The sequence below is a fragment of the Podarcis erhardii genome, assembly GCF_964252035.2.
Source record: "Podarcis erhardii genome assembly, chromosome: 4".
Lineage (NCBI taxonomy): Eukaryota > Metazoa > Chordata > Lepidosauria > Squamata > Lacertidae > Podarcis > Podarcis erhardii.
This window is the reverse complement of record NC_138508.1, coordinates 3,873,589-3,896,763: the sequence shown is the minus strand read 5'-3', so window position 1 is coordinate 3,896,763 and position 23,175 is coordinate 3,873,589. Positions and strand designations below refer to the sequence as shown.

Below are 23,175 nucleotides of genomic sequence, written 5' to 3'. Positions count from 1 at the left end.
AATCGGCCGCAGAGGGCTCTGTGCCAGGGGCGACGAGAAGTGACTTCTGCTCAGATAGTCAACTTCAGCCACCACCAAAGAGGGCATCTTTGAGGAATGATTGAGGAACGATTGTGGGGAAACTGCTGCCTGCAAGGCTCATAAGAACACCACTTTGGACCCCTTGTTTGCAAGAGGAATCGCAAAGTTGGGAGGGGGGCCCAAAGTGTCACCTGGTCCAATCCTTTGGAATGCAGGTATCAGAGCTAATGATTCCCTGAGAGGAGAGAGCAGAGTTGGGATCTGGCGGCTGACACACCACCTCTCTCAATGTGCTGTAATCACAGGCCATGCTGCTTTGCTCATTAATCCAAAACAACTCTGGGCATAGTCATGCTTAGAGTTTCATTAGAATGACACCATCATTTAGTGTTCGCTCACAAAACACACACAAAAATCCTGAAGGGGCAAAATAATAACAATGGAAAGTTTCACCATAAGTCAAAGGCCAAATGAATTGATGAGCGAGATGGTTCTTTACTGGTGACCAGGGCAGGCTCCATGCCACAGAATCATAGAACTGTAGAGTTTGAAGGGACCCTGAGGATACCTAAATCCCCTGCAGTACAGGAATCTCAACGAAAGCATCCATAATGATGACCACCCAACACCTGCTTAAAAACCTCCAGTGTCTCTTCTTCACTTCTTAGAACATCTAGTGTTATTATTTTTAATTGTTGAAAAATACTTTATAATATTTTGCTTAGATTCATGGAGAGAGATGGACGCTGTGGAGAGGCTGTTCGTCCACGGTCTGACATTTCTGACACTGGCTCTCCCCGCTTTCCTTCTCTCTGAGACTTGCAATCTTCCCTCTCCACTTTCTCCTTCCTCTTTGTCCCCACCCTGAGGTCTCCCTTCTGCTTCTTCTTCATGGCTCTCCTCTGCTAACTCACCCTTCCTCCAACCTCCCTGCTCTTCTTACTGCTCCTTGCCTTCATATTCACTGGCTCAGTATTCTGTGGCATCGCAGGAGCAGGCATTGCACTCATATCTTAAGAGGTACCTCAAGATAAAACGGAGACATTGATTTGAAGTGTGCACACATCACACGTACCTTTTACCTGCACAAATTCCTTTATGAGAGCTTGGCTGGGGCAGCCAGAGCCAGCCTTCCAGGTGACGGTTGTACTGGAGGAGAAGAAGAGAATAAGGCAGGAGGGAGGCAGAATGCAGACAGAGGGAGAAGGAACCCTGGCGCCTTGGGCTACAAAATGAGTGAGGAAATGGAGGTCGATGGAGGAGGAAGAAACTCCAACTGTGGAAGGGAGGAGAGAGGCTGACAGAGAGATGCAGGCGGAAGAAAAACGCTGGAATCGTGCTGCAGGTTCTGCTTGCCTCTCTCGCTGTCTGCTTTCCCCCTCTCTTCCACAGCCAAGGAATCCAGGTTTCTTCGTCCTGGGATTTCCTCGGTTTCTTCTTCCTCTGGCAGTGGAGAAAAAGGTTCCTGCCCTTCAATCAGGCAGCTTTTAGCTACGCATGATTTTGTGTATCCATGGTGCCCCTGGACAGGAACTCTCACATGAGCAATGATCAGACGATACTGAGAAACAGACAGAGGTGGACCCTGGTCAACAGAGAGAGATGGGGAAAGCACATGCCTCACAATTGCAAAAGCAGCCTTAAAATATGGCTATCAAGCCCACATTTATATGAAGACAAAGGCAATCAGCAGGTAACCCAAAAGGAGCCTTGGGATCTGTCGAAGGCAAAATCACTGCCAGAGACATGGAGGTGGGTGTCAGCCCTGGATAAGATGTTAGTCAGGACCAGAGCAATGTTCAAGTGGGGTTGGGAGGCAAAGTAGAATGAACCTCAGTGTTTATGGCTCAGGGCAGCAAGACATGACTGGAGAAGAGTGGGGCATTATATCTGGGTCAATGAGGGCCTCCCTCCCTCCCTATCCTCATTATCCTCAATGCCCTTTCTCGTATCTCCTTGGTCCTGGCTCCATAGATAATGGGGTTGAGCACTGGAGGCACTAAGAGGTAGACGTTGCCCATTGTGACATGAACCAGCACAGGAAGGTCTCTCCCAAACCTGTGCACCACAGACAGCCCAATCAGGGGCACGTAGAAGGACAAGACAACACACACATGGGCCACACAGGTTCCAGAAGCCCGGAGGCGCTCCTCCTTTGACTTCAGCTGCAGGACGGTCTTAATGATCATCACGTAGGAGACAGAGATGAGCAGAGAATCAAGACCCATCACCAGGAGAATGGCAGCCAAGCCATATACAACGTTGGGCAGCTTGTCATTACAAGCCAGGTGCATCACGTCTTGGTGAACACAATAGGAATGTGTGAGGACAGTGGAGCCGCAGAGGTGCAGGCGGATGATCAGCAATGGAAAAGGGAGGAAGAAGATGACCCCTCTCACCAGGGCCATGAAGCCCACTTTCGCCGTCATTGCATTGGTGTGGATGGCAGCATGCCTCAGAGGGTGGCAGATGGCCACATAGCGATCCACAGCCATGGCCAAGAGGATGGTGGACTCAATGCCTGATAGTGCGTGGATGAAGAACATCTGGAGAAGGCAACTCCCATAGCTGATCTCATTGGCATCAAACCAAAAGAAGGCGAGGAGTTTGGGCATGGTAGAGGTGGAGAGGGCCAGGTCCACAGCAGCCAGCATGCAGAGGAAGAAGTACATAGGTGTGTGGAGGGCTGGCTCTGTCTTCACGACAAACACCACCATGCAGTTGCCCACCATGGCCACAAGGTACATGGCACAGAGAGGGAAGGCCAGCCAGAATTGGGCACCTTCCAGGCCAGGTAGACCCATCAAGATGAACGAGAAGGAGTCGCCATGAGTTCTGTTGGTGGCGGACAACGACATGTCTGGTGTGATGCCCTTATGTTGTTCTATGCAGCTGAAAGGGAAGGAGATGGCAAATTAACAGTGCCAAACTGGGTTTGATTCCATGGAACCAAAATGTTCTCTCCATAAGAGCAAGGCAGCATCTGTTTCTCACTCATTTCCTCTCTCACTCACTCTCTTTCTCTCCCTCCTCCCATTGTTGCCTTCTTTACTGATCACATACTGCATGATTAACCAGCAGGACTCATTGTCCAGGCCTGATGTGTTGGGCAGTAGGACAAGAGGGCTTAAGAAACCATTTGTGCTCTTTGGTGGATGCATCCCATAACTCCAGGAGCAGCATCCTGTTCTCAAATGCCTGTGGTAAACCAGGGGGCAGAACATGAGCACAAGAGTAGCCCTCTCCCATCCTGTGGTTTCCAGCAACTGATATAATATAAATATATTTAAGACAAATAAGATGCCCATCTTCAGACTCAGCAGGAGGGGGTTCCAGGTCTCAAGGGAATGTTAGTCTATCAGAAACAAAAAGTCTGCCCTAATCTCAAGAAAAAACCCCCACTCCATACCTTTGAGGGACTGCTCTCCAGCACCAGTCGCTGTTTGGACCTCACACAGCCAACACAACTGAGAGAAGGAAAGAGATTTATAGAAAGCAAAGCCGCTAGGGACCAATTTGTTACCTCTGAGGATCCAGCTGAAGGGTGTGCCACAATGCAATATATCTAGACATTTCTTTTATGCTGAGGCTGTTTTGCATATAGAATCATAGAACTGTAGTGTTGGAAGGGAACTCAAAGAGGCACCCCAAACCCCTGCTATTCAGGGATCTCAGCTCAAGCACCCATGGCAGATGGCCACCCAACCTCTGCTTAGAAACCTCCAAGGAAGGAGAGTCCACCACCTTCAGAGGGAGTCCATTCCACTGTTGAACAGCTCTTCCCATCAAAAAACTCTTCCTAATATTTAGTCAGAATTGTTAAGCATAATTGTGTAATGTACACTGAAATGGAAAATATATCTATAATGTGCCTGTATTGTAATGTGAGGCATGGCAGGAAATTTCCATTGGAGCTAAAAAAGAGCCTAACAGGTTTATCATTAATGGGGCTGCATCATGGGACTGTATGTCTTCTAGCTTAGTCACAGGTTTATGCATATGCTAATTTGCAGGTCCACCTTTGGTGGGGTGTTTTCTTTGTTCCAAGCTGCTGAAGAGAATGGACTGTGAATCTCTGCCTCCAGCAAACAGCCTGGGGCTAATGGAGGCTGCAATGGAGAAGAGAGTGAACTTTGATTTTTAGCTCAGGATGCAATATACAGTGGTACCTCAGGTTAAGAACTTAATTCGTTCTGGAGGTCCGTTCTTAGCCTGAAACTGTTCTTAACCTGAGGTACCACTTTAGCTAATGGGGCCTCCAGCTGCTGCTGCGCCGCCGGAGCACAATTTCTGTTCTCATCCTGAAGCAAAGTTCTTAACCTGAGGTACTATTTCTGGGTTAGCAGAGACTGTAACCTGAAGCGTCTGTAACCTGAGATACCACTGTATTTGTAATCTAAGATAGGCCTTAGGCTGGGATCAGTATAAGTAATTATGCATCTAATGGAATGTAACTTTATTTGCTTTAAGTTGTTTGGAGTTAAGTTCTGAGTAAGTAAAACTTTTGGGCCATATTTTTGGACTGAATAATTTTCATTTCAATACAAGAGTCACTTTTTATTCACCCAACAGCTCCCATATGCACTATATTTCCCCAACTGGTACCAAAGGGATCTTTCTGGCTCCCTTCTCCCACCTGCTTTCTCCTCTGCACCCACCAAAAGGTGCTTTAGGCTTTAAAAAAGAAAACAAAAAACAACAGCCCAACAACCCATGGAGGAATGAATCAGAGACATTTCCATAATGTGCAGTGGCGTAGCATGGGGGGTGCAGGGGGGGCCGGCCGCACCGGGTGCAACATCTGGGGGGGGCACGCTCGCCGCCTCTGGAGTCGCCGAAGAGCCTCGGGCGCAGGCTGTAGCAGAGCCCCATGTCTCGCGGAACCGACAAGCTGTGCGCGCGTCCGGGCTGAAGGCGTCCGGCAGGCAGCGGCTCTCAGCGCTTGCCGCGGTCCCCGCACGTCAGGGCCGCGGAGGCGCGCCAGGCAGCCCCTCCTCACAGCCCCGCCGCCGCCGCCGCTGCAGCAGCTGCTGGGCCATGTTGCATTTTCCTTGCCTCTCTGCCCTCCTCCTCCTCCGGGCAAGCGGCGTCATTTGGGCGGCAGCGCCAGCGGCAACTTGCCTCAGATCACCTGACACGGACCCGCCGCCGCCGTGGCTACCTTACCGTAAATACCCCAGCCCAGGCAGCAGCAAGAAGAAGCTGGCAGCGGCGGCAGGTTAGGGGTTAGGGGCGCAAATTACTTGCCTTGCCCCGGGTTAGGGGGCGCAAATTACTTGCCTTGCCCCGGGTTAGGGGGCACAAATTACTTGCCTTGCCCCGGGTGCTGACAACCCACGCTACGCCGCTGATAATGTGTGGCTTGACTCATGAGAAGGTGCAGCTCCTGCCAACTTGTTTAGAGGTGATAATATTAAGAACATGAGAAGGTCAGGCCAATGGTCCCTCTAATCCAGCACCCTGCTCTTGCCGGCCAACCAGATGACCCAATGGGAAGCTTGTTAGAAGGACAGGAGCAACGCAACACTGGGGTGACTGGGGGTAGCCGCCAAGGCCATATAACACCTGTCCTGAAAGACCTACATTGGCTCCCAGTATGTTTCCGAGCACAATTCAAAGTGTTGGTGCTGACCTTGAAAGCCCTAAATGGCCTTGGTTCAGTATATCTGAAGGAGCATCTCCACCCCCATCGTTCTGCCCAGACACTGAGGTCCAGCTCCGAGGGCCTTCTGGCAGTTCCCTCATTGCGAGAAGCAAAGCTACAGGGAACCAGGCAGAGAGCCTTTTCAGTAGTGGCGCCCACCCTGTGGAACGCCCTCCCACCAGATGTCAAAGAGATAAGCAACTACCTGACATTTAGAAGACCTCTGAAGGCAGCCCTGTTCAGGGAAGTTTTTAATGTGTGACATTTTAATGTATTTTTAATCTTTGTTGGAAGCTGCCCAGCCAGATGGGTGGGGTACAAATAAATTATTATTATTATTATTATTATTATTATTATTATTATTATTATTTACAGAAGCTTGCTGAGTCCAATGGTGGAGATGGAAGGTAGCCATTGCAGCTAAGAGCCATTCATAGCCTCCTTCTTAATGAAGTTGTTTCATCCATGTTTAAAGCTGCCCCTGTTGGTGGCCATCACTGCAGCATTCCCCGACAGGCTTCCCTTGAATCATATGTGGGGGGGATTCAAGTCTCCTAAAGAGGCAACACAAACAGACGCAATAAGCTCAAGGGTAGCTTTTATCCACCTTGTGACAGGTTTCCAGAAAGAGGGGAACAAATCTGCACACCGTATTTCCAGGGGCCCATTTAGTCTGCCAAAAGTAAATTACACTTGGGTTTGTTTTAAATTATGGAAGAAACCCATCGTGCGTTTTTCAAAATATTATCAACAGTATGAGGGAAATGGCGGAGAGATGAGGATGAGGATAATAATAATAATAATAATTTATTTATACCCCACCCATCAAGTTAACGCAATATGGACAGAAGATAAAAAAATAGGAATGAATGAAAAGAAGTCCAAATTCCAGATTGAAATAATTGAAAGCAAATCTAAGCTATTATCCAAAATGTACAACATACTATTGGAATGGGACACAAAAGACGAAGAAATTAAGGAAGTTATGGTTAAATGGGCGATAGATCTGGGGTATAATATAGAGTACGAGAAATGGTCAAAATTGTGGATTCTGCCAGTAATTTCCACCAATTCCATATAGTCCATCAACTTCATCTGCCATTCTTCCTGGGTGGGTAAATCTTGTGTCTTCCAATACTTCGCAATGAGTATTCTTGCTGCTGTTGTTGCATACATAAAGAAAGTTCTGTCCTTCTTTGGCAACAATTGGCCGACCATGCCCAGGAGAAAGGCCTCTGGTTTCTTCAGAAAAGTATATTTAAATACCTTTTTCATTTCATTATAAATCATCTCCCAGAATGTCTTAATCCTTGGGCATGTCCACCAAAGGTGAAAGAATGTACCTTCAGTCTCTTTACATTTCCAACATTTATTTTTGGGCAAATGGTAAATTTTCGCAAGCCTGACTGCTGTCATGTACCACCTGTAAATCATTTTCATTAAATTCTCTCTTAGGGCATTACATGCCATAAATTTCATACCTGTGGTCCATAACTGTCCCCAGTCAGCCATCATTATGTTATGTCCAACACCTTGTGCCCATTTAATCATAGCAGATTTCACCGTTTCATCCTGAGTGTTCCATTTCAACAGCAAGTTATATATTCTTGACAAATTCTTAATTTGGGGATCTAACAATTCTGTTTCCAATTTTGATTTTTGCACCTGAAAGCCAACTTTTTTATCCAAGTTATATGCCTCCATTATTTGGTAATAATGAAGCCAATCTCGCACTTTGTTTTTTAATTTTTCGAAGCTCTGCAGCTTTAATCTGTCTCCTTCTTGTTCCAATATTTCCCAATATTTCGTCCATTTGGCCTCCATATTGAGTTTTTTCTGTGTCTTCGCTTCCATTGGTGACAACCATCTTGGGGTTTTATTTTCTAACAAGTCCTTATATCTTATCCAAACAGGAGAGATACAAATAGATTTCCTGTTTTGCGTAGTGAATTCTGTATCATTTATCACCAACACAGTGGCTGATAACCCTTTTCTCAGACATCCCTGTATAACACTGAGGTTGGTTCCTAAGAAACTCCCTTTGGTGGGGACTGCTGTTATTGTATTTATTTGTTCGGCTCAAACACAAACGCTGTGAAAACAAATATAGTATAATAGTTAAATAGTAATTCATAATGGAATTTAAACAATGCAAAAAAAAAAAAAACCTAATCGATTGAAATGCAGAAAACGAAACAACTAAAAACCTAATCCATTTGCTTCTACAATGAGCACCTACTTGGGACCACCCACACTTTGTTGACCCACTTTTTGTGGGGCATCTGCACACTATTGTGAACACAGCGTTCCCTCCTCAGTGCTTTCTTCCCTGCTTAACTTTCTCCCCAACCACTTGAGTTCAGAAAATCTAACAGAATGGAACAGCCACACCATTTCCCCAGGTGGAGATGACCCAAATCCAGAGGGGCAGAATGCTTGTCAACACACACACAAAAGAAAATATGGTCATTTTTTTCAGGAAGTGCCATTTTTTCTTATGATTCTTTGCCTCTTCAGGAGCTGGTCTATAAACAATAGCAAAGAACACCTTAAACATTATGCAGCGTCGCTCCACCCGAAAGGGAGGAAATTTCTACCCAACATATGTTGTGTTTTGGGATATCTTGACACCAGAGTGATGGAACACATCGGTGGGGGTGCAGCCTGGATGTCGTATTAATTTTGTTTAATTTATTTATTAAATCTATATCGCAACCTTCCTCCCAAAGGAGCTCAGGGTGACATACAACAAGAGAACAATAACATAATATTTAAAAGAATTCAGATTCAGACTTAAAATGCTTGTTGTAAGAGGAAGGTCTTTTTTAAAAAAAAAAAAAATTATTAACTGGCCAATCACATCAAATTAAATCACATCATATAAATTCCAAATTACAAAGCCAAATTTTTAAATTTTGTTGGGGGAACCCATACTTCAAGATCCAAAGGGGGAGTCAGATCATCTTCTTATTACTGCGTTAATGTCCAAATCAGTCCCAGTCAGTCCAAACAGAGTTCATAATTCTATCCAGTCTTATCTTGGTGTTGCCACATCATAGATAGTTCGTATAATTTCTCTTTTTCCTTTACGATCTCTTCTGTTAGTCTCCTTAAGCCGATAGCAAGTGTTATATTCCTGTGTGGATTTCCCGTTCCTCCACTAAGTCCAGATGGTTTCCATATATCTCCTTCGTAGATAACGTCACTCTTTCCATCGTAAATTTTGGCATTTGTCGCTCTTAAGTCCCACCGAGAAGTTGATTCACGATATGTAAACAACTCTTTTTCTCTCTTACTCCTCCCAGACCCAAGAGCTTCCACAATGCCTCACAAAATGGCGACGGCATTTTTTCCTGATTGCGTCTTAAGAGGAAGGTCTTAACAGAGATGGCGCCTGCCTCACATATAGGGCAGGGATATTCAAAGGCGTCACCACACTAAAGGTCCAATTCCTTCAATGTGTGGGGTGGACTTCTTGATAAGATGGTTTCTGCAGGAGGCCCTCACCTACAAAGCACAGTAATTGGTTGGGTGTATGAGTGCTGAGACGATCTATCAGGGGTGAGCTTCAGTCTCCAGGAAATGGTGTGGCAACCACACAGGAAAGATGGCTACCAGGGTCTTACAGATCCTGAGAGCCGCCTGGAAGGACACATGGCTATTGAATTATGGGAGGCTTAGAGATACAGCAGATCAGTGTACAGCTTTGTTTGCACCAATTTGTCTAATGAGAACCACGATCTTAAAGGTTGACCAAGCACATCTGTCCAGATACACTGCTAAGTGGAATATTCTAGGATATTCTGTTCTAAAAATATGTATATCTGGGTCAATGAGGGCCTCCCTCCCTCCCTATCCTCATTATCTTCAATGCCCTTTCTCGTATCTCCTTGGTCCTGGCTCCATAGACAATGGGGTTGAGTACTGGAGGCACCAAGAGGTAAACGTTGCCCATTGTGACATGAACCAGCACAGGAAGGTCTCTCCCAAACCTGTGCACCACAGACAGCCCAATCAGGGGCACGTAGAAGGACAAGACAACACACACATGGGCCACACAGGTCCCAGAAGCCCGGAGGCGCTCCTCCTTTGACCTCAGCTGCAGGACGGTCTTAATGATCATCAAGTAGGAGACAAAGATGAGCAAAGAATCAAGGCCCATCACCAGGAGAATAGCAGTCAAGCCATATACAATGTTGGGCATTCTGTCCCCACAAGCCAGGTGCATCACATCTTGGTGAACACAATAGGAATGTGTGAGGACAGTGGAGCCGCAGAAGTACAGGCGAATGATCAGCAATGGAGGAGGAAGGAAGAAGACGACTCCTCTCACCACAGCCACCAAGCCCACTTTAGCCGTCACTGTGTTGGTGAGGATGGAGGAGTTCTGCAGGGGATGGCAGATGGCCACATAGCGATCCACAGCCATGGCCAAGAGGATGGTTGACTCAATGCCTGATAGAGTGTGGATGAAGAACATCTGGAGAAGGCAACTCCCATAGCTGATCTCATTGGCATCAAACCAAAAGAAGGCAAGGAGTTTGGGCATGGTGCAGGTGGAGAGCACTAGGTCCACGGCAGCCAGCATGCAGAGGAAGAAGTACATGGGCGTGTGGAGGGCTGGCTCTGCCTTCACGACAAACACCACCATGCAGTTGCCCACCACGGCCACAAGGTACATGGCGCAGAGAGGGAACGCCAGCCAGAACTGGGCACCTTCCAGGCCAGGTAGACCCATCAAGATGAACGAGAAGGAGTCGCCATGAGTTCTGTTGGTGGCGGACAATGACATGATTGGCTTGAAGCCCTGTGAGTGCTACTCACCTGAAAGAGAAGGAGAGGGTCGATTCATAATGCCAAATTGGGTTTGATTCCATGAAACCAATATGCCCTCCCGTCTCTAATTGTAAGCCGTGAGGCAGCATCTGTCTCTCTCGTTCTCTGTCACTCTCTCTCTCCCCCCCCCCCATTGTAGCCTTTACTGATCACACAATGCATCTTAACCAGCAGGACTCATTGTTCAGGCCTGATGTGTTGGGCATTAGGGCAAGACAGTTTGAGAAACAATTTGTGACTTTTTTATAATTTTTATTAAATTTTCAGTTTTACAATTTCAAATACTCATTTTACATCCTTAAGATAGGAATGACTTCCCTTCTTCTCTTTCCATGGTTCATTTTACATATCTTAAACCCCTGAACATTTTACAAAAACTATACCAATCAGTTTTCCATTATTGCATCCATCAAAACCTATTTACACGGTTGAATTGATCTTAATGCTGCCAACGTTTTCAGCTGTATACAATTATTCCCCATATATTCAATAAACGTCTTCCAATGTTCTCTAAACATATGTTCTTCTTGTTCTCTTATTCTATATGCTAAGTCTGCAAGTTGTGCAGATTAGAAACGATTTGGGTCCTCTGATAGATACACCCCATGACTCCAGGCGCAGCTGGTGAGGAGCAACATGGCCACAGACCATGGACAGTGGTCACTGCTGCACATAAAGGTTGAGTGAGCTTGGGACACTGTGCGTCCACCAGCGGTTGTCTTGGATTGTACCTGCCGGTCCACTCCCCACCCCACCTGGTGCATAAGGGGCCTTGTGAGGATGAGAAAGACCCTTTTCTCCTTGGGGTCTTGAGGACCCACCAAATGGAATCCGAGTAAAGATCCATTCTAAGACTCTTGAGGGCTCATTCAGGGTCTTATTGGGAACAAGAAACACAGCAGAGAATTTTTGTTGGTTTTGTTAGAAAGAGGCAAGCTTGGCCACTGGCAACAGGAGCCTGCAATAGCCATTCCCAGAAGCACCAAACCAGCTCTTCTGATTGATGAACTTTCCCCCAGTGCCTGGAATCTAATGGAACCAGTTTTATAATAGCTTGTCAAAAGAAGTCTATTGTGCTCAGCAACAGTGCTATCCAACATTTCCCACAGGTCTTCAAATTAGAAGAGCCTGGCTGCTGGATCAGGGCAATGATCCATCTGGTATAGCATCCTCTTCTCCCAGTGGCCAACCAGATGCCTGTGGGAAACCAGTAAGCAGGATTCGAGCACAGGAACCCTCCTGTGGTTCCCAGCAACTGATATAATATAAATATATTTAATACAAATAAAATGCCCATCTTCAGACTAAGCAGGAGAGGGTTGCAGGTGGGGGTTGGATGGATCAGTTGGTTAGAGTCTGGTGCTGATAACACCAAGGTTGCAGGTTTGATCCCCACAGTCAGGGGGGGAAACAATGCTGTCCAGGGTTGTAAAGACTGCGGAGAGAATAATTGGGTGCACTCTTCCCACCTTGGATCAAATCTACGCTTCCAGGTGCCATAAGAAAGCGGCAGAGATAGCGCAGGACAGTGCGTACCCCGGAAATTATCTCTTTCAGCTTCTGCCTTCTGGAAGAGGGTACAGGGTTCTAAAGACCAGGACTAGCCACCTGCGAAACAGTTTCCACCCAAATGCGATTTTGGTTTTAAACACAGTGTAAGGTAGTCTCTGTGGGAGTATATTGTATTTAATTATGGGATATCAGAGTTTTTAGGGGGTTAACCAGGCTGGGATAGCTGGGATAGCAGGCTTGTTGGTTTTTGAATGTCTGATGTAGATTTTTTCAATTTTGTGGTTCTGTATGGGACAATGACAATAAAGACTATAGTATCATATCGTATCGTATCGAACAGCTGCCTATTCCTGCACTGCAAGAGGTTGGACAGGATGGTCTTCAGGGTCCCTTCCAACTCTTTGACTCTATGATTCTGTGATTCTACATCTATGATTCTAGTGCCAAGAAGAAACCCCCCTCAACATACCTTCGAGAGAACGCTCTGCAGCAGCAGTCGCTGTGTGAACCCTGCCTGCACAACCTCACACAGCCAACACAGCTGTGCAAAGGAGAGGCATTTATAGACAGCCCAGTCCCTGGGGGCCAATCTGTTACCTCTGAGAAACCAGCTACAGATTCCAAACTGAAGGATCTGCCCTAATCTAATACATACAGACATTTCTTTTATGCTGAGGCTGTTCTGCACATGGAATCAAGGGACTGTAGAGTCCAACCCTTTATGATGTAATGTCATTGAAAGCCTCCTCCACAAATTTGTCTAATCCTTGTTTGAAGCTACCCCTGTTGGTGACCATCACTGCAGCTTTCCCTGATAGGCTTCTTCTGAAGTGTATGTGGGGATTCAAGTCTCCTAAAGAGGCAACGCAGATAGATGTAATCTAAAAGGTAGTTTTTATTCACCACACAACAAGTTTCCAGGAAGGTAGGAACAAATGTGCATACAATATTTCCGGAGGCCCAATTCAGTTTGCCAAAAGTTAATCATACTTCGGTTTGTTTAAAATTATGGAATAAACCCATCATGCATTTTTCAATTTATTATCAACAGTGTGAGGAAAGTGGGAGAGAGATAGAGAGAGAGGGAGGGAGGGAGGGAGGGAGGGAGGGAGGGAGGGAGGGAGGGAGGGAGGGTCTCTCAAGAGACCCTTTTCTGTCACCTACAGGGAGAGTCCTCCTCCACCTTGCCTTTCCTGGAGCATGAAGCTCTCTCTCTGGCCACCTCACAAGCAACAATGAGTACAAGTGGGTTTAGGAGACTTCCTATTCTGCACAATAAATTCCAAAGCATATATCACCTACATAGTGGTTGACAACCCTTTTGTTACACATCCCTGAATAACACCGAGGTAGGTCACTAAGAAGCACCTTTTCGGGGGCCTCTTTCTGCAGGAGGCCCTTGTCCACGGAGCTCAGTGATCAGTTGGGAAGAGGACAGATCCTTCAGGTATGAGCTTCAGTCTCCAGGAAATGGTGTGGCAACTACACAAGAAGCATGGCTACTAGGGTCTTGCAGCTACTGAGAGCTGCCTGGAAGGAGACATGGCCATTGACTTACAGTGGCTTGGAGATGCAGCAGTGCACAGCTTTGTTCTGCCTGATTTGTCTAACAAGGACTGTGATCTTAAAGGTTGACCAAGCACAGCTGTACAAATGAGCTGTTAGTGAAATAACTCTAGGATCATCTGTTCCAAAGAAAATTCTGGGTCAATGAAGGCCTCCCTCACTCCCTATCCTCATTATCCTCAATGCCCGTTTCCGAATCTCCTTGGTCCTGGCTCCATAGACAATGGGGTTGAGCACTGGAGGCACCAAGAGGTAGACGTTGCCCATTGTGATTTGAATCAGCACAGGAAGGTCTCTCCCAAACCTGTGCACCACAGACAGCCCAATCAGGGGCACGTAGAAGGACAAGACAACACACACATGGGCCACACAGGTCCCAGAAGCCCGGAGGCGCTCCTCCCTTGACTTCAGCTGCAAGACAGTTTTAATGATCATCACGTAGGAGACAAAGATGAGCAGAGAATCGAGACCCATCACCAGGAGAATGGCAGCCAAGCCATACACAACATTGGGTGTGGTGCTGTTGCTCGAAGCCAGGTGCATGACATCTTGGTGGAGGCAGTAGGAATGGGTGAGGTTGGTGGAGCCGCAGAAGTGCAGGCGGCTGATCAGAAAGGGCAGAGGAAGGAAGAAGACGACACCTCTCACCACGGCCACCAAGCCCACTTTCACCGTCACTGCGTTGGTGAGGATGGAGGAATGCTGCAGAGGGTGGCAGATGGCCACATAGCGATCCACTGCCATGGCCAGAAGGATGGTGGACTCCACTCCGGAGAGAGAGTGGATGAAGAACATCTGGAGGAGGCAGGTCCTGTAGCCAATTTCCTTGGCATCAAACCAGAAGAGGGACAGGAGTTTGGGCATGGTGCAGGTGGAGAGGGCCAAGTCCACGGCAGCCAGCATGCAGAGGAAGAAGTACATGGGCGTGTGGAGGGCTGGCTCTGTCTTCACGACAAACACCACCATGCAGTTGCCCACCACGGCCACAAGGTACATGGCGCAGAGAGGGAAGGCCAGCCAGAAGTGGGCACCTTCCAGGCCAGGCAGGCCCATCAAGATGAACGAGAAGGAGTCACCATGAGTTCTGTTGGTGGCGGACAACAACATGTCTGGTGTGATGCCCTTGTGTTGTTCTACACAGCTGAAAGGGAAGGAGAGAGAAGGAATCAGGTGGGTTTGAACCCATGAAACCAGAATGACAGCTCCCCATTCCTATGTGACCAAGCCTCCCGGGGTAATAGGATGAACATTAGCTCGGAAGGGTTGGAGGAACAATGAGGGTAATGACCAGGCCTGCCAGTTGACTTATTTCTAGTCCAGTTTTAAACCAGGCATTAAAAATGAACAGCTCATGTTCTTCAAACCAAGGATCAGGAAACCAAATTTTACGAGGAACCCTTAAGGGTTATGTTTTGCCTGGGGAAGAGAAGACTGAGAGGTCACACGATAGCCATCTTCAAATATCTGAAGGGATGTCACATGGAAGATGGAGTAAGCTTCTTTTCTGCTGCTCCAGAGGACCTGAACCAATGGTTTCAAGTTACAAGAAAGGAGATTCCGACTACATCTCAGGAGTAAGAGCCTTTCGACAGTGGAACAGACTCCCATGAGAGGTGATGGACTCTCCTTGCTTGGAGGTTTTGAAGCAGAAGTTGGGTGGCCATCTGTTGGGGAGGCTTTAGTTGTAGATTCCCGCATTGCAGGGGGTTAGACTAGAGGACCCTTGGGGTCCCATCCAACACTACAATTCCATGACTAGGAACATAGGAAGCTGCCTTATACTGAGTCAGAACATTTGTCTATTTAGCTCAGTATTTCCCACACTGACTGGCAGTGGCTCTCTCAGATTTCAGGCAGGGGTCTCTCCCACGTCTACTAGGAGATGCCAGGGATTGAACCCAGGAACTTCTGCTTCCAGGCAAATGCTCTATCACTGAGCTATGGACCTTCCCATTTTTAACAACAAAAACAACAAGAACATCAGAGGACAGGATGAAATCAATAACTGCCATAAAAGCAGTAGTTATTAATGACCACAAGTCAAATTAAAATGCAACCTCCATGCTTGGTTGTGGTGAACTTCTCTGACTAGCAAATACTGGCGACTAAGAGCAGAACATCGAAGGGATGCGGGTGGCTCTGTGGTTTAGACTTGCTAATCAGAAGGTCGGCAGTTTGAATCCCCGCAACGCGGTGAGCTCCCGTTGCTCGGTCCCTGCTCCTGCCAACCTAGCAGTTTGAAAGCACGTCAAAGTGCAAGTAGATAAATAGGTACCGCTCCAGCGGGAAGGTAAACGGCGTTTCCGTGCACTGCTCTGGTTCGCCAGAAGCGGCTTAGTCATGCTGGCCACATGACCCGGAAGCTGTACGCCGGCTCCCTCGGCCAATAAAGCGAGATGAGCGCCGCAACCCCAGAGTCGGCCACTACTGGACCTAATGGTCAGGGGTCCCTTGACCTTTACCTTTAAGAGCAGAACATTAGATTCACGACGCATTCAGTGCTGCTTCTGCTGCATTATGTGCAAAAGTCGCCATGTGTGTGGTCAGCCTGCCTGCCAGCCTCTCTTCTCCAATGACCCAGTTGCTGTGGCCACACCCTTTCTCAGTCCTTTTTTTCGGGGGGGGAGGCATACCCCTAAACATTTTGTGAATCTTTGTACCTTTGTCCATTTTGCTGTATTTATTTTCCCCGATTTGGACTATAAAATGGTGATTTTCTTGAGTCAAAACGAGAGTATCCCTAAACATTTTTTAGAAAGGAAAAAAGCACTGCTCTTTCCTACCTTTGACTGCAAAGACATCAGAACAGCAGCCTAACACATCCTACTCAGAGGTTAGCGGGTTAGCAGGTCAACCTTTGCCAACCTGATATCTCCAGATGTTTTGGACGACAGCTTCCATCTCTTTCAGCAGCCAGCATGGGCAATGGTCTGGGACGAAAACATCTGGAAGGCGCCAGAATCACAAAGGCTCATCTAAGCACCAGGGTTGGCTGTCTTGAGTTCAAAACATGGAGCTGGAAAGCAGTGCCATGCAGGAAGTTGGACTCAACGACACTTGGGGTATCTTAGCAATGCTACAATGCCAGTGGTGTAGCGTGGGGGGTGCAGGGGGCCCCGGCCGCACCGGGCACAACATCTGGGGATTAGGGTTAGGGGGCGCAAATCCACGGGTTAGGGGGCACAAATTACTTGCCTTGCCCCGGGTGCTGACAACCCACGCTATGCCACTGTACAATGCTTCTGTGGCTGAAAGCACATTTTCATGGTGCTTTCTCCCTGAGTTATGGAAAGGGTGAGAGGGGGAAATATTAGGTAGCCCTGTCTCCCCAGCACTTCTTCCATTCATACAGAGCAGAATATTGTCACAGGTCTTGGATACCAGAGTCTGTCAGTGAATGGCAGAAATCAATACATGGCAGCATTTAGATAATATCTGGGATATGAAGGGAAAATACAATCTGCAGACATATGCAGATTTCCTAGGTTAGCTTTGGACTTAAGATTTCTGAGGGGGGGCAATGAGGGGCACTCTAGGGGCATAAGGTTCTGCAACCCCCCCCCCATTGAAAACCTCCGGCGTAAATATATTCCAAATAAACTATGCCGCATTGGCCAGTATATCAGCCACACATTTATTCCAAATTCCGACCATGAAAAGTTAAAGTGCGGCTTAAATTCGCAACCTTACAAAAATTGGCTTTTACGATATCACTGCTGAAAAAGATGTACGGTAAAACAGAAAAAAAAAGTTTTATTGCCCTTGTGGTCTCTTCCAACTCTATGATTCTATGATTCTATGATTCTATGAATGCCTGTGGAATTGTAGCAACTGAATAGCGATTTGCAACTTTAGCAATTGTATGTTAACTTTTGCGGGCTTGCAAGACCGAAGGCTTGAATTGGCTAGGAGTTACAATTCTACTAACCACAGCAGTTTTCAGCCTGTAACCCAATTTTAAGGGAACGGCTTATATTCGGGTATTGTCTTTTTTCCTCCCCCCCCCCTAATTTTAAAGGTGCGGCTTATTCACAAATGTGACTTATATTCGGGCCAACACAGTATTTCTTAGAGAAACTCTAGCCTTCACCGTACCTCGATTTTCCCAGTGGAAACACAATCCTGGGTGAGCTTCTGGACCCCCCTGGAATCTTGCTATCACTCTGCAGAGATTAGGGCGGGGGGCATGGAATGCAACCTTCGTAACAAAACTTTGAGTGGAACACTAGGATACGTGGGAGGTTGCTGTGGTTTTTATAGAGGGCAGGCAGTGTACACACCATAACTTTAGCACATTTGGAGCATGTTCTGTCCCTTAAATAATTCTCTTGTTCACCTTGAACAGAGCTACAGTTCCCAGAAACCCTTTGATCGTAAGAGCAGCCTGTGTGATCAAGCCAATGGCCTGTCTAGTCCAGAATCCTGTTCTCACAGTGGCAAAAAGATGCTTGTTATGGGAAGACCACAAGCAGGATTCGAGCGCAAGAGATACCTCCCCTCCTTTGGTTTCCACCAATGCAGGCACAAACTGCAGTGCCCATAATTCTTTGAGGGGGGAAATAAGAAGAGCCTTCAAATGTCCTTCAAAATGTGCTTCAAAAATGTGTTTTAAGGCTACAGTGGTTGCACAGCCCATGAGACTGTGCAGACAAGCAAATTGACTCTTAGAAAATCTCTGCTTAAAAGAAGCCTGCAAACCAGCCCCAGGAAGTTATTCTCCCAGCCTTTCCTTGATATCATCTTGGTATAAAGCCCCATACAAGTGTCTGGCTTCATACAAACATCACATCTCCCTGTTTCTGCTCCGGTGCCTTTGATCGCGAGCAGACGCCTCGAGACAGGATGAAAGGATTCTAAGCTTTTTTTTGGGGGGGGGGATACACAAAGCCCAGGTTCGCAACGCACCTAAGATTCAAGAGGCAAGCATCCCCTACCTTTCCCGTACCTTTGTCACTCTGGGAGGGGGCTCATCCTCTAGCACCAGAGGCCAGGTGGACCCTTCCTTGCAACGAAAGCCACTAGCAGAACTGAACAGGCGGGAGGAGGCTGGAATTATAGCACACTCTCAAGCCCGGCCCCTTGGGGACAGTTTGTCACTGCCATGGGGGGGGGGGCTGCAAGAAGCTCAACTGTTGAACTGAAGCTGCCTTATATAGATAGCTCACCGAGATCAGTGTGGCATGTTCTGACATACAGCAGCCGTAGCTCTTCAGACAGAGCCATTTTCCCAGCCTGAGGATCCCTTTCCGATGAAAGATGAGGATGAAGACTGAACCAGGGACCTTATTCGGCTGGGGAGGGAGGGATATAAATATTTTTATTTATTTATTATTATTATTCATGCACAGGATGTGCTCTGTGCTCTGTGACACTACTTGAAAGGAGATTGTTAGCTGCTTTGAGACTCCTTAGGGTATGTGTGTTTGTTGTTGTTTAGTCATTTAGTCATGTCCAACTCTTCGTGACCCCCTGGACCAGAGCACGCCAGGCACTCCTGTCTTCCACTGCCTCCCGCAGTTTGGTCAAACTCATGCTGGTAGCTTCGAGAACACTATCCAACCATCTTGTCCTCTGTTGTCCCCTTCTCCTTGTGCCCTCCATCTTTCCCAACATCAGGGTCTTTTCCAGGAAGTCTTCTCTTCTCATGAGGTGGCCAAAGTACTGGAGCCTCAGCTTCAGGATCTGTCCTTCCACTGAGCACTCAGGGCTGATTTCCTTAAGAATGGATACATTTGATCTTCTTGCAGTCCACAGGACTCTCAAGAGTCTCCTCCAGCACCAGAATTCAAAAGCATCAATTCTTCGGTGATCAGCCTTCTTTATGGTCCAGCTCTCACTTCCATACATCACTACTGGGAAAACCAGAACTTTAACTATATGGGCCTTTTAAAAAGCAGGATATCAAATCCAAGCTCCTCCTCCTCTTCTGCTTCTTCTTGTTAGCCTTGGTGAAGACTTGACATTTTTATCCCCCCAAAAGTTTTAAATTGAGTTTCCACTGAATTGAGGCTGCGTTTTAATGTTGCATTTCAATCAATTGTTTTTATATTTGGTGTTAGCTGCCCTGAGCCCGGTCTTGGCTGGTGAATAAATAAAATTTGGCTGGTGAATAAATAAAATTTGCTATTATTATTATTCTACTGCAGCCCCTTCCAAGAGCACACAGGCAGACAAGGGCTTCAGTATGCCTCTGCCCCGGTTCTCTGTTGCAGATAATCACGGCAGGTTGAACTATGTTGCTGATAACTCAGGCGCTGAAGAGGAAGGATCCGTGGCCCAGGGAGGTCTCTGGTCAAACTGAATTGGAAGAAGAGCAGGGGAAACGGGGTCGTGAACAGAGTGTTTCTGAATTCCACCAGTTTCCAATGGGGAGCATAAAAAGCTGTGGTCCCTGAATGACCCTCTGGGTTTCTTCCAGCTCAACCAGTTGCATTCTGTGAAACTTCCTCCTCTGCGTAAATGCACACAGGTTTGCAGCCAAAGACAGCTGTCTGAGGCTGCAGTCTGAAAATGCATGCTTTCTTGTAACCTGAACCAATGGGTTCAAATGACAGGAAAGGAAATTCCGGCTAAATATTAGGAAGAACTTTCTGAGGATGAGAGCTGTGTGGCAGTGGAACAGACTCCCTCAGAAGGTGGACTGGAGGTTTATAAGCAAAGGTTGTCTGTCCATCTGCATTGCAGAGTTTTGGAGTAGATTACCCTTGGGGTCCTTTCCATATGAATAGGAAAGGGTCATGGTTTACTGAAATCAGTAGGACTTAGTTCCAAGAGAACATTATTTGGATATGTGCATAGGGATGTGACAGGATTCAGTTCAGTTTGCCTTCAGAGCTGAATTTTATCAAACTCGCGATTCCAGAAACGAAATGAGACTGGAAATGCAGACAACCTCCAGATTTCGCGACTCATCCACCCACTGTGGAGTGGGTGACCCAATGATGTTCATAATCAGCATTATTAGGTTTTCATAGAACGCGCCACACTTGGAGCTTTCTGCAGCTGGTGAAGTGAATAAAAGAGAGTGTAGAAAACTGCTGTCCACCAACTCAGGCCATAGGTTCTTTCGTCTCAGTACTGTCTATACCAGGGGTAATCAACCTGGTGCCTCCTCCCCACTAGTGGGCATTTCAGGATTCCAGGTGGGCGGTAGGGGGTTCTACGCCCCATGTTACTGCAACACTGGTGGGTGGTAAGGAAATTTTACCATCGAGAAAAAAATGCATTAGTGGGCGGCAGGTATAAGAAGCTTGACTACCCCTGGTCTAGACTGACTGGCAGTGGCTCATCAAGGTGTCAGGCAGGAAGAAGAAGAGAAGAAGAGTTTGGATTTGATATCCTACTTTATCACTACCCAAAGGAGTCTCAAAGCGGCTCACAATTTCCTTTCCCTTCCTCCCCCACAACAAACACTCTGTGAGGCGAGTGGGGCTGAGAAGTGTGACTGGCCCAAGGTCACTCAGCAGCTGCATGTGGAGGAGCAGAGACGCGAACCCGGTTCCCCAGATTACGAGACTACCACTCGTAACCACTACACCACGCTGGCTCTCCCGGGCATGCATTGCAGAGGGTTGCATTGCAGATGACCTTCAGGGGTCCCCTCCACCTCTAAGATTCTATGATTCAGGTGGAACTTGAGACCTTCTGCATGGACGGCAGATGCTCCACCACCCAGCTGCAGCCGTTCCCCATAAAGTGAAGCCCACAAAAAGCTTCTGGCACAATAAATTTTGTTGGTATATAAGGTGCCACCAGACTCTTTTATTAGCATTGCGATGGCAACTGTTATAAGGAAAATACTGCTCCTTTTCCCTTCTGGGGTATTCAAGAACCCATATAGAGTCCTTAAGTGGGTTCCCTATCAGAAGGAGAAAGTAACAGAGGCCAACCAGAGAATATTGAGAAGCAAGGCAGCTAGTGAACCTGATCTTTATTAACTGTTGCCTCCCGCGTGTGGCGAGCTGGGACCCAGTTGCAACAGTTAGTAAAACTCAGCTTACTGGTCTGGACTCTCATCCTCCAAAAGGAAAGCAATAAACATATATAGTCCAGTGCTGTCCCAAGTATTAATTCCCTTCCAAAATAGGGACTGTGGTTTTTTTAAAAAAAGACATTGTAAAATCAACAAAAAAGAGCAGCAGCTGAGTTTTGTCTGTCTGTTTCTCTCTGTGTGAGGCTATTCTGAGAGTCTCGTGTCAAGATACGTAAGTAAACCCGTTTCCGTTCAAAACCAGGAGCCAGTAATGGTGGGGCTTATACAGCCATGGAAGTGTAGAGGTGGAGGGGACCCCTGAGGGTCATTTAGTCCAGCCCCCTGCAATGCAGGAATCTCAGCTAAAGTATCCATGGCAGATGGCCACCCAACCTCTGCTTAAGACTCCACAACCTCCCAAGGGAGACTGTTCCACTGTCAAATAGCTCTTACCCTCAGAAAACTCTTCCTAACGTTGAGTCAGAATCTCTTTCCTTGTAATTGTAATTTTGTGGCCTGTGTATACCTTGCTTTAGGTTTCCTTGGAAGGGAGGTCACTGAAACTGCAGCATTTTCTGTGATACTAAGTTTATTGAATACATATACTGTATACAAGGGATGCGGGTGGTGCTGTGGGTTAAACCACAGAGCCTAGGTCACGGTTCGAATCCCCGCGACGGGGTGAGCTCCTGTTGCTCGGTCCCTGCTCCTGCCAACCTAGCAGTTCAAAAGCATGCCAGTGCAAGTAGATAAATAGGTACCACTCTGGCGGGAGGGTAAACGGCATTTCTGTGTGCTGCTCTGGTTCGCCAGAAGTGGCTTAGTCATGCTGGCCACATGACCCGGAAGCTGTACGCTGGCTCCCTCGGCCAAGAAAACGAGATGAGCGCCGCAACCCCAGAGTTGTCTATGACTGGACCTAATGGTCAGGAGTCCCTTTACCTTTACCTTATACTGTATACAAGGTGAGTATAATTTAAAGCATTCACCTTCCGGCAGATCCTGCTGCCCTATTAGGTTTTTGGCAGTGGGCTGGGGGTCCTCAAAGGCATTACTTTGATTCTCGCTGAGAACAAATCAGGCCTCTCTCTTTTCCCCAGGGCCATATCTCAAACTGACTGGCTATTGTCCTCCCTCTCACACATACAGACCTTGTGGATTTCACCTCCAGCCACAGGAGGGATGGGACCCCTCAGCTCACTTTCTCCAGCTTTTTAGGTTCTAGCGAAGCACCACGGCCCAAACTTACAGAACAAAGCAGACCTGTTAAATTGCCTCTCCCAGTTTTGTAGGGTTTGGACACTGACCCCAGTAAGCTCCCGTTTGGACTAGCACTGCGCTGAACACGGAGATGCCTGGAAACTTCAGTCAGCTTACAAAATAACAGTACAGTGGTACCTCAGGTTACAGACGCTTCAGGTTACAGACGCTTCAGTTTACAGACTCCGCTAACCCAGAAATATTACCTCAGGTTAAGAACTTTGCTTCAGGATGAGAACAGAAATTGTGCTCCGGTGGTACAGCGGCAGCAGGAGGCCCCATTAGCTAAAGTGGTGCTTCAGGTTAAGAACAGTTTCAGGCTAAGAACGGACCTCCGGAACGAATTAAGTTCTTAACCCGAGGT

At 47.1% G+C, this 23,175-nt stretch overlaps 3 protein-coding genes across 3 annotated transcripts; all 3 read right to left on the bottom strand.

The window, feature by feature from the left end:
• Positions 1 to 1,916: 1,916 nt before the first annotated feature.
• On the bottom strand, positions 1,917 to 2,879 carry LOC309341168 (olfactory receptor 51E2-like; the record flags this gene model as incomplete). Its single annotated transcript, XM_081860690.1, has 1 exon — positions 1,917 to 2,879. The coding sequence occupies one exon, from the start codon at positions 2,877 to 2,879 to the stop codon at positions 1,917 to 1,919; it is 963 nt and encodes a 320-aa protein (XP_081716816.1).
• Positions 2,880 to 9,494: 6,615 nt separating this feature from the next.
• LOC309341167 (olfactory receptor 51E2-like) lies at positions 9,495 to 10,457 on the bottom strand (the record flags this gene model as incomplete). Its single annotated transcript, XM_081860689.1, has 1 exon — positions 9,495 to 10,457. One exon carries the CDS (start codon positions 10,455 to 10,457, stop codon positions 9,495 to 9,497), a length of 963 nt encoding a protein of 320 aa, XP_081716815.1.
• Positions 10,458 to 13,202: 2,745 nt separating this feature from the next.
• On the bottom strand, positions 13,203 to 18,598 carry LOC309341162 (olfactory receptor 51E2-like). The gene is made up of 2 exons (XM_081860684.1): positions 18,525 to 18,598; positions 13,203 to 14,720 (listed from the first exon to the last, which is right to left on the bottom strand). Exon 2 carries the CDS (start codon positions 14,684 to 14,686, stop codon positions 13,721 to 13,723), a length of 966 nt encoding a protein of 321 aa, XP_081716810.1. The 5' UTR covers positions 14,687 to 14,720; positions 18,525 to 18,598; the 3' UTR covers positions 13,203 to 13,720.
• Between the last annotated feature and the right edge of the window lie 4,577 nt (positions 18,599 to 23,175).